At 42.1% G+C, this 15194-nt stretch overlaps 1 protein-coding gene across 1 annotated transcript in view; it reads left to right on the top strand.

Moving 5' to 3' along the window:
• GRXCR2 (glutaredoxin and cysteine rich domain containing 2) overlaps positions 1 to 11613 on the top strand; it is a 94691-nt gene extending 83078 nt beyond the window's left edge. The window contains exons 2-3 of the mRNA XM_086928884.1: positions 2917 to 3138; positions 11205 to 11613. Coding sequence (XP_086785010.1) covers positions 2917 to 3138; positions 11205 to 11384 — 402 coding nt within the window. The 3' untranslated portion in view covers positions 11385 to 11613. The remainder of the gene's footprint in view (positions 1 to 2916; positions 3139 to 11204) is intronic.
• Positions 11614 to 15194: the final 3581 nt, after the last annotated feature.

Raw genomic sequence — 15194 nt, 5'->3', positions numbered from 1 at the left:
AACAGCAGACAAACGTGATTACAGTGTAAATCTGAGCAAAGAACATACTATGCAGCAATGGGTCTTAAGGCCTGCAGACTGGAGGTTGATGCTAGCAGAAGGAGAACAGAGGCATACTTCCTGTATTTGGCTTAGTCATATGTCAGGTGATTCTTACTGACAGGACGTATGTGCTGATATAAGTGTATTGATATGTTACACCCTCCAACCAGCCCCACTTACTGTGCTCCTGGATTATGTTTGTGATCTCAAGCTCATTCCATGCATACACAAATCTGCTGCTGCTGTGGGCCTAGAGACCGATGATATGGGCAGATGCCCTGCCCTAATGACCAAAGCTTGGATGAGGGACACTGTCTCCTGTAATGGCATGGTGGCAACCTATGCCACACTGCTAACTCCTACTGTTAAACTCAGGGATATATGGGGTCCACGCGTGCAGCAGAGTGAGTAAGCCTCACCCAAGCTCCATTACATACAGAAAGACTATTGCTGAGGCCATGACAATTAGAATGGCAAGTGATTGGTGCATGACCACTGAGATTGTGGGGATTAAGGCCTCTGGGAAATGTGCACCCCTTATGTACTGCCAAAGGTTCTCTGACACATAGTCCTCTACCTTTCGGCACTTTTATTTTCTAGAGGGTGACTGTTCAGATATGTTTTGTGCTGACTTCACCTGCTGAAGCTAAATTCTGTGTTTTTGCTATGGGTGTTCTAACAATACTTTACAAAAGTATATAAGATTGAGAGAAGTGTGACAGTTCAAAACAATGTCAGGAGTTCGGTTGACCCATCTATGTCTTGAGCCTAGTATGTATCAAGAGGTCTTATTAGAAACAAAGCAGTTTTTTGTCCCAGTGTCATGAATCCCATTAGCAAGGCGCAGAAAAACTCAAAAGTTCAAACAATAACTGCCACCATATGATTCATCTCAACGTTTCTCTTTACACATATTACCTCTCCTACATGTAGACAATTTAACTCATTCTAGATTATAAACCCACTCAGATTTCGAAGGTAAGTGAATGTGCAAGATTAGTAATGCTTGAGTAATAGATTGCAAACTGATACAAAGAAAATATCAAAATTAAGATATTTGGGACCATCTTTAAGGTGGCTAAATGGAAAAAACTAGAAAAAGTAGATAATTAAACAAAATATCTGGAGATGATATGTTTAAATAATTTGTCGTGGAAACTATATTGGGAACATATCATTTCCGGTACCTCATCTGGGATTCACCAAATAATATTTTGGCTTTTCTAAAATCCATTGTTGGAATAATTGGCAAAACAATTTCAATAACCTTGCATAGAAATGAAGCTGTGTTAAGTGACGTAAAGTGAAATTTTGAGTTATTTGAAGACAAATGTCTGAAATTTAGTCTAAAGCCTTCTAAAAACTCATGACTGAATTAGGACTTTCCCCCTGAAACTATTATCAACAATTTACTACTAGTTGCTGGTTTTAGAGTTGAAATTTGAGAGGTATAACTTACATACAAGTTCCAATGCTAGTCGCCAAGACTTACAAGATAATATATAAACGCAAGGTCAATAATACTTTGAGGAACCTGGAAGAATGTGTTCCAGCCTTTAAATCACTCATGCTGTGGTATAGTCTGAAGAAAGTTATTTGAAGGGCTACTTTCAAAACAATGAGTACTTTGTTTTGGACTTTAATAGATCTTCACTTCTTTGATAGGAAAGCTTAGTAAAAATGATTATTCCACCCCTTGGGCAGAAATATTCTTGTCATTGAGCCTGCCAGAAATCCTCTTAATTAAATTAGTAGAATGAAGTGCTGAAGTGAAGAATTGGTATTGATCCTGATTGGAGGACACCAGGCTAAATTTGGATAACATGCATGCAATCTGAATGTAAGACATAATATAGATCACCAGCTCTTAAATGTCCTACATTGATTACCCCTCAAAATGATTTTAGATCCAATATTCATCTACCATTTCATTTTAACAAGACAGAGTGCTCTTTTCCTAAATATAGAGTTATCTTGTGTAGTAATTGGTGAGGGCCGTTTATTTAAAAAAAAAAACGAAAATCTTTTTCAGATTTTTATAAATTATGTATTTTTTAAAATTGTTAAGATCTCTATGTAATTTGTCTGATTATTTTTATGTAAGCCTGTTGTCATATGCTATGTTTTAAGTGTTTAATAAAATTATTCATTATTTCACAGATTTAAAAAAACAAGCGTTTACTTCTATTTAGCTCTTTATGTGTCTCAATATAATTCAAATAACACAATTTTACGTAAACTATTTCTGACAGAGGTAATAACCATGAAATTGACTTGTTAAATTGTGAAAAACGACTATAAACCAGTACTGTGAACACATCCCTTTTAAATTCTTGGTATGCCTCGCCCCATCCAAATGCCCCCAGGGAGCCAACATACTCTAAGGCAGGACTGCAGTGATGTGTGTTTGGGCATGATTTAAATCCAAATGGTAACAAAAAAACTTCCATTATGTGGAGGACATGTTAAACCCAGGGTCGTTATGGTAAAAAGTATCACTCCATCTGACTCTACCACAGATTTGTCATCCCTCACCTACTCAGAGGGGTCATTTGTTACCACCAAATTGAACATCAGGCACTTAGTTTAAATATCTGCTGATCCTCCGCACGGAAATCTCTACCACAACCTGCAGATATTCTTCCTTTAGAGTTGCCAGAAACCTGTGCAATGGATTCTCCTAAGTAGGATTGTCCTCCCCAGTGCTGAAGATAAGCCCCAGTAGGTCAAGCGGAGCTCCAAAATAAAAATATACAGTTTTGTGCAATTTAGAACTGAAGTAAAGATGCATTGTTCTGTGGATGATGCTCACAGCCTTAATGTTTAGTACCTTAATTTTATTTTAAACATCATTCTTCTTTTTTTATTACAAAGCATTCCGACATTTTAGATTTTGGCAAAATTATCATATACACCAGAAATCTGAAGATTGTTCGCACTCCGACAGAAAAGAAAGACAGGCAGATTTCAAAAACTGAAGAGAATGCAAAAGACGGGGAGCTTCTGTATGGAGCTGAAAGCAATGGAGATGGGGCTGAAGGTCACAGGCCACTGGAGGATGCTCATGGACAATATGAGCAAAACCGATACATGACAGTAAGTGAATAATCTCCCCCCCCCCCCCCCCCCTCCTGTGCCCAACTCCTTTCTGGCTATGGTTTAAAGTGTCAATAAAGAATAGGGCACAGAACTAACAATCAATGATGAGTGCACCAACATCCCATTAAGTGTAATTTATGAGTATACAGAGTTTTAACTTCCACCTTTTTCTAGAAGATGTACCTCTGTGGATTATTCCCATGCATTCGTGTCTTCATTATTGCATGGAACTCAAGAGACTCAGAAAACATTTTGTCTATAAATCCATGGTCATCCTTATCCTAGCTGACAATGTATAATAGTCTGTCTATCTATCTATCTATCTATCTATCTATCTATCTATCTATCTATCTATCTATCTATCTATCTATCTATCTATCTATCTATCTATCTATCTATCTATCTATCCGGCTGTAACTAGATTTGCTGAGCGCCCTTTTGGAGTGTGTTTTTGGAAAGGGGTTGGATGTATAACATCATATGTGGCAAAGTTTGGGTGTGGTGCATAAGGTTCAAAGACATGCTTCAAACACAGATCAACATATGCTGCATTGCCATGAAGTATGACATTAGACATAGTCATGCATTCCTACTTACCAATTGTATAGAGATTGAAGGGAAGAGCCATGTTTTAATGCTCTTCAGAACTCAAAGTATTTGTCAGTTTTTATTCGCCCATGAATACAGTTCCAAGGTTTTGTTGTCTGAATGGAGAAAGATCTTCCATCAGTTAGAGACTTTCAGAAGTGCAGTGCAGTCAACAGGAGTTCAAAAGTCTTATTTGTCAATAGGTAAAACATTTTTATTGACGGAATTGAGGTGGAGTCCAGTGACTTGTTTGATGAGCAATGCACAATGCTCTAAAGGTGATCCGTCAAGCTACTGCCCATCAGTGTAGGGATATGTTTCCCAGGTAGTTATGGATCCACATAGATAGAGAAAGAAACATTCTGGCCACTTCATTCTAGAGTCTCTTTAATTTCTGTTGTATTAACACAGGCACTTCAATCTGTAGTCCATCAGCATAGTTAAGATAGGAGACCTAAAAGGTAATGGAAGCTTGAACTTTTGTGGGGAGGCTGAGGTATAAGAAAATTTATCAGACATCTCATAATGTTGAAGCTGTGTTTGCCCACTTGATTTGATTGAGGTCTATGTGATAAATTTGAGTCCATATTTACCACCTGGTACCACAATTCAGTGGTTGTGATACTGGGGCTCCCAGTTTATGAAGTGAAATGGTACATGGGTAATAGTTTGTCCATTTACCACATGGCTAATGCTATGTGGTCAATTTCTTGTATGCACTGTCCAACGTTGCAGGAGTCAAGGTCAGCTGAATTTTCAAACTTTAGGGTCATTTGCTTGTCACTGGCATAGTGCGGGGAGCTGAGGTTGAATGAGGTGATAACATTAGATAGTGTAACAATTGTAGACATTGAACTTGAGTGGGTTAATGGTTGAGATTTGTAGTGCATCATATGTGTAGTTGAACTGATAAGAGGAGAAGGGATAAGATGGGATGATGAGTGATCTTATGTATAGAATTAATACCTAAATATATTGTCTGCTGTGGTACATCCCCTGCAACGTCCTGCAGATCTAAGTAGCCGTTCATTAATTTACATGAGCCACTGTTATGCTACTAAAGCCACAGCTGTGTCACTACCATAGGATTAATTCAATCCACTCACTCTTCCTTGTTCCTAAGACTTTTATCTACTGTGGCCCCTGACATCTCACTCAACTATCCGTCTGCATTGACAGGGCGTGACCCGCAGGTACTTCGGCTTCTGACTGACACCCACCAATGCTATAGAGCTCATGTAACAGAGGAGGCCAAGGCGCAGGCGACCATTCATAGGCTATATGATGTTGGGGATAAATCGGGCAAACTCCTGGCTTGGCTTAGCCGCAGGGAACTCGATGCCTGCTGGATTGAATATGTAGTGGACTCCCAGAGAAAGCTCCATAGGGGGGATGCGCAGATAGTACAAACCTTTGCCGCCTACTTTAGGGATTTTTATTCGGCCAGGGAACTCGCTACCCCGGAAGAGATACAGGCATATCTAGCCACTGTTCAGACTCCGAGCTTGGAGGCAGAAAATATGGCAGACTTGGAAGCTGACTTATCGGTGACTGAACTTAAGGAGGCAAAATCTAAATTGCGCCCTGGGAAGTCCCTGGGCCCAAATGGATCCCCAGACAAATTTTATAAGAAAGGGACAAACCTCCTGGCGGCCCACCTGTTAGCTGTGTTCAGAGAGCGGCCCAAGAGGGCGCCTTCCCACTGGACCTTAAACTGGCCACAATTATCTCCATTCATAAAGCGGGGAAACCCTCCGAGGAGTGTGCGTCCTATCGCCCCATCTCCCTCCTCAATATCGAGGTTAAACTTTTGGCGACGATTCTGGCCCTCCGATTACGCCAAGTAATCTCGGGCCTGGTGCACTAAGATCAAACAGGTTTCTTGCCAGATCGGGCGACCCAACAGAACCTACGGCAGACCCATAACTGGCTTATGATGGTACAAGACCTGGAGGTCCCGCATATGTTCCTTTCATTGGACACGGAAAAAGCGTTTGACGCTGTCCACTGGCCCTTTTTAGAGGCGGTCCTGGTAAAATTCGGCATCGGCCCCAAATTCAGATACTGGGTGGCTCTTCTCTATGCGGACCAGCGCGCCCGAGTGAAAGTAAATGGGGCCCGAGTGAAAGTGAATGGGTTATTATCGGAAGACTTCTCAATTAGAAGGGGAACCAGACAGGGGTGTCCTCTGTCCCCATTGCTATTCACCCTCACCATTGAAATTGCTGCCTGTGAGATAAGACAGACAAAGGAGATATGGGGGTTCTAAATTGCGCAGGCCGACCTGAAGGAAGAAAAGATCTCGTTATACGCGGACGATATCCTTTTGTATGTCACTCAACCGCAAAGCCCCATTCTCGCGCTATTCCGGCTCCTGGGCAGATATGGCACCTTCTCGGGGTACACGATTAATTGGCACAAGTCAATTCTGTATAGCCCACAACCTGAGGTAATATGGCCCCATCCACCTGGGGCTCTCTTAACTACACAGACAGGGTTCACGTACCTGGGGACCTGTATAACTATAGATAGAGGTCTATCTTACCAGAAAAATATCCAGTGTATCATAACGGATTTTACACAGGTCCCCCTACGTTGGAAAATGCTCCCCCTTACGATACTTGGCCGAGCCGCCATGTTTAAAATGATAACGCTACCTCGCTTACTGTACGCTCTCCAAAATTAATATTTCCCTCTCCCTCAACAGACGTTCCAGACGATAGCAGCGGAACTGCGTTCACTATTATGGCTAGGGAAACAACCGAGGATTGCGTTGACTACATTGCAACATAACGAGTACAAGGGGGGGATATCCCTACCTGACGTAGAGGCCTACTAATGGGCGGACCATTTAGCGCAGGTGAATGACTGGTTCCATGCCCGGCGGACCATCCCACCTACAGATTAGAACGGGACACCATGGCGCGTCGTTCCTGTCTGTTTTATTTATATGGGGGAGCGGGTAGGAGACCCCTGCTGCTGGCCATGCAAATAACCATTGAGATGTGGGATAGGGCGACTAAGGCCATAAGATGGGCATGTAAGCCGACAAAACAAACACCACTGTGGAGCTGCACCTGGCTGCGAACTGCATAAACTTAAGGGCTTTAGGGGATGGGATGACATTGGGATCTCCACCCTGGGGTCCATGGTGGCAAAGGGGGAACTTAAAACCTTTGGGGCATTGTCGCGGGAGTTCGGGCTGCACCCCACCCACATTTTCAAGTACGCCCAATTACGACATGCATGGAGGGCGGAGGCTGTGCTCTCTGGCCCCCTGCCAGAATATGACCCGCTGGAGGGTCGCTTATTATAAGAACAGATTCCCAACAAGATGGTATCTCTGAAATACAGAACACTGAACAATAATATGCCTGACAAGCTGGGAAAATTAAGAGAAACGTGGGAGCTCAACGTGGGCGAGATGGACACAGTGGACTGGGAGGCTGCCCTGGTGCATCATAGGGAGGTAGCCATTAGGTCACGCCTCCGTCTCATCCAATAAAAAATATTACACAGGGTATACTTCGACAGGGCTCGACTCCACCGAATAGGGCGGGCATATGATTCCAATTGTGTGCGATGAGGCCTTTCGCCAGGGGACTTCTACCATACTATTTGGGACTGCACCGTCATCCACACATACTGGTCACACATATTGGGAGAGTTGACTAAAGTGCTTGACACTACACTTCCCCTAGACCCTAAATTCGGAATGCTGTGAATATCCCATGACGTTGACTTGGATCGCCCACAGCTTATGTTTGCATTATTGGCATTAGTGGTGGTGAAAAGAGACGTGGCTAGTACATGGGGGTCAGCGCTTCCCCCACAGCTAGATGAATGGCGACTGGACCTTTATATGGCGGCAGAAAGGGTCACGCATACGGTGAGAAGGTGCCCCCGGACGTTCCGTAAGGTATGGAGGAAATATCATGGTCTGGGTGAGGGGTTGGACTCTGAATAGTGGGCGTGGGCCTCTTCGGCCCTTTACTATGTACAGGGCGCAAGACTACTAGGGGGCATAAGTATTAGACCCTGGGGGAGGACAGGTAGGGAGGGGATGGGACATCCAAATTTATTACTGGTTGCACAGCTGATTCTTCAGTGGGAAATATGTTATGGAAATGATGCTGTGGAAGGCGGGTGGGGGGAGGGAGGGTGTTTGGGTGTAAGAGTGACCATCTGTACCATGATGGTTGTTTGGTTGAAAAAGCAAATGCAAATATTTCAACAACAAAAAAACAATCTGTCTGCATTTCTTACTAAAGAATACATGTTTAAACAGCCACATACTAAGCCTTCAAGACTGAGTCTACCAGCACATAATTCCTGGCAATATAGTTCAAAATCCTATATATGCAGGGGTGGTGCTTAGTAGCTGCCTTTTCACACCAACACACATGGCCATAGGATGGCAACAAAGAGCATTAAATTGTCTTTTTGCTGGTGGAGAGGGAGCAATCAAGTGGCAACACGTCATTCTACTTAGGACTTCCAAACTCCATGCAGCATAGCTGTCTGAACTAATGCTCTCTATCCTTCAAATAAACCAAATACCATTTGATGTCCTTTTGTTCTTTGTTAATGGGTACACAATGTCCTATTTGGAGGTAATTTCTTCTAGAACCTCTATTGGAATTAGACTAATGATATGTCATGTACAAAGACCTTTAGCCACCCATCCCCCTAAAATGGTTGGGTGTTTGTATAGGGCACTTTAATAAACTCTCTTGGTGCTGCTCTTGGCATCCACCTTAAATGTATCTTCAGAGAACCATTACGCCTTAAAAATCTTATCATCTTGCACACACATTTGATTTAAAGATTACTGACATCCCTTTTACTTTCTGACTCACAACTCTAGGGCTTCTACCTTTCCACTCAGCTGGCAATCACTACGGTACACCCAGATACTAAGGGGCTCATTAAGATGGCGGGCGGACTTCAGTCCGCCCGCCATCCTAGCGGTAATGGGACTGCCTGCCATGCGACGGTCCCGCACCCCTGATAATGATGCAACCGCCACAGCGGCAGTCGCATCTGGACATTTAACACTGTGGCGGGTGCTGCTGGCTGCAGCACCCGCTGCAGTGTTAAATGGCCATGTTTTGCGTTTTTATGCACAACGTGGCAGGCACTGTGCAGTGCCTGCCACCTTGTGCTTGGAAATGGAGGGGGGCACCATGGGTAGCCATCCGTGCACCCCCGGGCCCCCAAAGCAAAATGGACATCCTAATATGGTGGACGGTGCCTGCATAGTAGTGCCCCTGCTCCGCCCAGAAGGCACTTGGGACACCGGCAGAAAAGCAGCGGACAGAATATCCGTCCGCCGCGATACCTACTGCCTGAAACATTGCACCTGGCCTTCTTCCTGTACAAACAGCCTCCAGGTCAAACCAGTTTAATCTAGCTGAAACCAACTGAAATTACCTTCCTACCACAGGCACAACTCAGCCAGTGTTCAAACTCTGCTAAAGCCACACTGCAGACTAAACACTTCCACTACAACATGTATTCTAAAACATAGCTAATATGAGTGCTCCCTGAGCTTAATGCTTGCTGCTGGCAAATGGTAGTAATCTGAAGGTCACAAGTTTGAAACCGGGAGCACGAACTCAGCTGAACACCCTCAGACAGAAGTGCTTTTTAGAAACCATTAATTGACATGGTACATGGTACTTACTACCGTTAGAAACAACAGTAGCTTGGAATGAAGTGCTAAATAGGAATAAGCTATGATAATTAATGTATAGCCAAAAGCATGCTCGACCACTAAACATTCAACAATGTACTTTTTATGCCAGCATTAGGTTTGAAACTTTTTGGATGTATTAAATCTTCATGGATGATGTGCCTATGTGGGGAGGCAGGGAAGTGCTCAATTTAAGCCGGTGATTTCCAGTGTTCAGCAGCGGCACTTAATTGTCAACACCGGAACTTATGACAATCTGCCACAAGGTGGTGCTGTCTGGCTAATTTAGCGATGGCCACAGCAACAGTTAATTATTAATTCACTCTGCATTATAAATGACTATTACCTGCCGCCCAAGCCATTTTTATAGCTTTGGGGGCCTAAAATAGTCCAAATTGTCACACTTGTAGGAGTGTGATGGTTAGTAGTTCTGGTGTTACTAACATTGGCAGCATGGCAGGGGCAATGTGTGGCGCAAGCTGCAGTGGCCTCCTGATAAGAGGTCTGGCACTTATTTTTTTACAAATTAAGCACTGTGAAGGGCCCTATGAAATCTTAATTACAGTGGCGCATCCAAAAATTTGGGTGGATTGGGGCGGTGTTAAACTCAAAGTCTTTGAGGCAATGTGTCCCTAGAGATAAATTTCAAAACAGCATTTCAAAACAGGCCATAAGAAAGGACTGACTCCAAAAAGGGAAATTGAGATTAACATTTAATAAAAACCATGAAGATGTATTACAAAATGTAAAGTACAATGCAGAAACTAGTATTTTCAGATGAAGTAATACACTCATTGGATTACCAGAAATCATTTGCCATGAAAGCTTTCAAATGCAGAATAATAGTAAAAGAATGAGCAAAATCAAATTAGTGCTATGTCTCAAATGTGCAGCAAAATCAGTAAGAAATCAGACCGCATCACTAGAGGTTCATGAAAGGTCTCTGTCTCACCCACAAACTGTAGAATTTAAATGCAGTTTTCTGGTATAGAAATTACTTTTTCACAATTTAAACGTCACATAACCCTATCACCTTAGCAGTAACCCACTACATGAATATTGATTTGCCCCTTCTGACCTAATGTCATCTGAGGTGTTAGAATAAACTGGTTACATAATCAACAGTATATCATTGTGAATGAATGCAAAACAGCATTCAAGCATAAAAACCTTGGCTAATGTTGCAAAAGGTTTTTTTCCAGCGGCAGTCGGTGCATGTCCGCACGGCGAGGCAGGAGGTTAAGAAGGAGGGGAGAGTCAACCGACAACAGAATAGGGAAAATTAAATACATGAATAAATCCTATTCCGTCGTCTGTCGACATTCCCCCCGCCCGCTGCACCGACCGCCGCTGTTTTCTTCTAGCATGCTCTTCAAGAACAGCGCCATTCAGAAACAAACAGTCTACATCTTGTGGCACAGAGTGTCATGTGAGAAATATAAATATAGACTGAACATCATAGTATGGCATCCATTTTGGAACACTGAGGCTACACAGCCAATGCCAACAAAACACACTTTAACACATTGCAATGATTTTGTTTCAATTGCATTAACTCCATGTCAGTATACATCTGAATTGAGGTGCAGAACGACTAATATTAATGCACATTTAAGTTTAAATGTCCAAAGCTCCCTCAGTTCTCAAACAAATAATGTTAATCTGCCACTTCTGAAGCGCTAAATTCAGATTGTAAATCTTTGGCGAACGTTGAATGAAGAATCTGTAATAATATCTATAAAGGATCACCAACACTTTTTTTCTCTTTTGGTTGTTTCAGGAACATGAATCGAGCCAGAGGTGCGTCCACTGCCTGGGATCGGGCTGTGCTCCCTGCTCTTTGTGTCACGGCAGCAAGTTTTCCATGTTGGCCAACAGATTTAAGGAGTCATACCGGGCCTTAAGATGTCCAGCCTGCAACGAAAATGGCCTGCAGCCTTGCCAGACGTGTACTGTGTAATAGTGGACTTGATTCCTAAATGTCACGTTCAACAGCCTTTTCATCTGCCATTACATTCTTTTGGTTACAAGGTCTTCAGCTTTGGTTGGTCTTTGTAATACTGCAGAAAAAATAAAAACTGGGGAACAAAATGTGCCTAGAGTAGTTAGCATTGGTTAATTTGCATCCATCCCATTTTTGCTATCGCCATGCTTGTCCTTAGTGGAAGAGGTATGGCGAACCATTGGTACCAAAATGAAGGTTTCATAGGGATTCAAGCAACAAATCAGTCATAAAGCACAAAAATTCAAAAACATCTCATGGGTTGCTTCAGAGGACTCTTGAATACCAGTTCGATTGAACTGCTCCTTTTAGAAATGGGAAAAACTAATTTTCATCTCAGTGGCTCCATTCAATAATGGCAAAAATGAGCTAAAAACGATGCAACAAAATAGAACCAATGAGTTAGAACGATTCACAGACACCATAAATAAATATGGATAACCATGGATAAAATAAGCAAAATATTTACGGCTGCATTAAGATGCAAATGTAAAAAAAAATACTCAAAAACCTACAGCACTAATTAAGAAAAAGGTGCGTTTTCTCTTGAATTAATGAACAGTTGGGTCTAATTTTACTCACCATGACATAGAAACTGTTCAATCAATGAAAGGCAATACAGTGCTATTCCAACTATTTTCTGGCACTACTAAATTTAACGCACCCAATGAAGCATAACCAAGAGAAAATTGGTTGCGGAACACATATTGATTCCCCCAAGTTCTTTCATTAGCTTGTTGTGTTTTTGATAGCAAAACCAATTGCTATCTTTATTTTCTGAGCTCACTTCTCCAATTAACCAGTGTGAAACAATAAAACCTTCTGTTTATAGTTGGCATTTTAAGTATCTACGGGGCGTAAATTCCTGATGAATTGCTGATCTCCTAAGCAGAATAGTTCCTAATATTGCAAGATTGTTACTGGTGCACAAAAGCAGGCTGAATTAAGGAACCCACAAGATATGTCTCATTTAAGAAAATGCTGTCTTAGTGAAATGTAAATGTTTATTTCTAGATGTTAAAGTAACAGAATAATATTTAGTGACAGGATAAGTAAAAATGACAACACTTTCAATAAAGTTTGGACAATCGTCGAATCCTATATTTTCTGAATTGAACATTGGGAAGCCATACGCTTTTTCAGGGACATCTGTAATGTGGACAGCTGGCCCTGGACCACTGACGCGGTGGGGCTGACTCTCCGTGGTTTTAAGTTATTATTTTCTTTGGAGTGACCATGCCAATAGATTTAGATTTTATTTAGTTACCATAACATAAAGAAAAGGTACAGGACTTGTACAAATGTAACCCGCTTAGGCAGTGCCTGGTTCTCTCAGTATGACACAGAGCAGATACCATACATATAGTAGTAGTGTGCGCATACATGTCCGCGTGCGCACATACACCAACATAACAGGTTTAGCACATGCAAGCTTCCCCAATACACAACTCATTTGGGGTACAGACTTGCAAAGTAAATGTTTTTTTTCTCTCTCTCTCTCACGCACACATACACACAACATCGCAGCAAGTGTTGCAACAATGCAAGCTTCTCTTACAAACACAGAGAAGACAGCAGTGCATGTCTCTTAACATACACTGAATGCTTAAAGCAATCATGACCATCAGTAGTGCACGTTTCAGTGCATTTGTGTGATGGTGCAGAAGTGTATGTGTGGGGTGATTCCTTGTGATGTGTAAGGTGAGCATCTGATAGTGTATACGCTTGTGAGTGATTATGTGTTGACCACCACAGGCCTCGTATGTTTAGCGTGCCATGAAGCATCAACTTTTTCAGGCTAAGATAAAAATGTCAATAACTAACTATAAAGAGCAAACACGTCATCTCTGTGGCCTATTCTACATGTCAAACACATCTCATAATGTCAGGTATGTTACTATTGCAAAGAACAAATGATTAATGGGAAGAGTCATGGACGTTCTACACACATGGGTGAATTTTAGATCAGCATTGCAGTTTGTTTGTACATTGATGAAGTATATTTTTTCAGATTCCAGGATGCTTCTTCACTGCTCTTCGAGGACATTAGCTGGATGAGGGCTTGGTTGATGTCACCAACTACATTCACGACGTTGGCTAAGGGATTAAAGGAGGCTTTCAGAACTGTTACAGAAAGCCTGTATATGTGAAATGTGACATGACGTCCTACTTGATTTAACAAGAATCCATAACCTGCAGCAAATAAATTGAAATGCTAAGTGTGAGAACCTTGTGCTAGGGCAATCGTATGTTAATTAGGCGCGGGCATATTTTAATTATGCTGGCGTAATCTGAGTCATTTTTCAAATTTCCAGTTATTCTTTGATGTGGAATTACCGGTAACAATGTGATTACGTCTGCTTAAATAATTAAGATTAATTAGGTGGTAAACAATTCTACTACAAGAGCACATTTAGCAACCGCAAACAGAAGCACGCTATTTGTATTCTGCTGCATTTATCAATATTTCTTAATGCAAAATGCACCCCCATGTCCATTTGTGACGCCAGGGTGCATTTTGCACTGAGAAAATGCTGTTAGATGCCAGGAGTAAGTTAGGGGAATATTCTACCCCCGACAGCACACTTAGCGCTATTTCTTAGCGCTTAATGCCTTCCCATGCCCATTTTGGTCATGAGAGGGCATTTTGTGATAAGAATATAGCACTATATGCCAGGAGTAAATTGGGTGAAAATCTCCAGCTAACATGGTAAACCCTGGCCTGACCGCCACTGGAGTGAATTTATATACCCTGGCTTACCCCCCTAACCTCTCCTAAACTGCTACAAAAAATTTCAAGCACTCCACCCTAAAAAATCACACTAAGACTCTGATCTCTGACCTGCGTCTCAGTAGGGACTATGGCATAATCGTCAATGACCTCGTTTTCTACTCCACAAGAACCCCCTCTTGGCCCAATACCTTTGCGCACCTCCTCAATGTACCCACTACCAGGAACATCCCTTATGGCACTAACCTCACAATAGCGCCTTACAAAACACTGCGAGTTCCAATTCAAGTTTACTGTTTGATTACTTAAAATCATGACAAAAATGTTAAGACCATATAACTCACCTATACATATGTTCATTTAAAAAGGAGCAAAGAGGAACTTTGATTAATACAACCATAGTGCAATAGATTGACAATAAAATTGGATGACATTTAAAAATTGTCTGGATGTGCATTTATCTTTTACAGATCAAGCTCATTAAGTAACATGGCAGTCACGGAATAGTTTTAAAAAGGTTTAAAAGAGGGGAACAAGTCAATGTGACAGCTGGTTTTAAAATGCTGAACTCGGTGTCCATGTGGACCTTGCTGGAGGGGGCCGGTGGGTGCTTGAGTTTTTATTCCAGAATGATATCTGGACCAACCGGCGACAGGATTTCTGCCTTTTCTTTCTCCAACATTTTTGCAGCTCCGGCAACAAATTCTGTAAGCCGAATGTTTAGCTTTATATTTTTCTGGTTCATAGCTGCCATTATTGCCTGGCGACATGTGCGAGTGCCTAATTTAATCCACTCAACTATCAATAAGGTCCTTCTATCATGTAACAGAGCGGGACAGGTGCAGGCTGTATGTTCCAGGCTTTCAGAGTGGTAGCCGCATTCCCTGCATTCGATTTTATGATTAAGGCGCCGCCGTTGTGTTAAAAAGGGCCATTCGCCTAGCCTTAGGGCCATGAATTTGCCCTTCCAGAATATTTAATAAGTACTTGATAGGTAGGATGACTCAACTCCCGGTTTATAGTCTGAGATGACGGCC

This window comes from Lissotriton vulgaris, chromosome 7 (assembly GCF_964263255.1).
Source record: "Lissotriton vulgaris chromosome 7, aLisVul1.2, whole genome shotgun sequence".
Taxonomy (NCBI): Eukaryota; Metazoa; Chordata; class Amphibia; order Caudata; family Salamandridae; genus Lissotriton; species Lissotriton vulgaris.
This window is presented reverse-complemented; position numbering and strand designations above follow the sequence as displayed.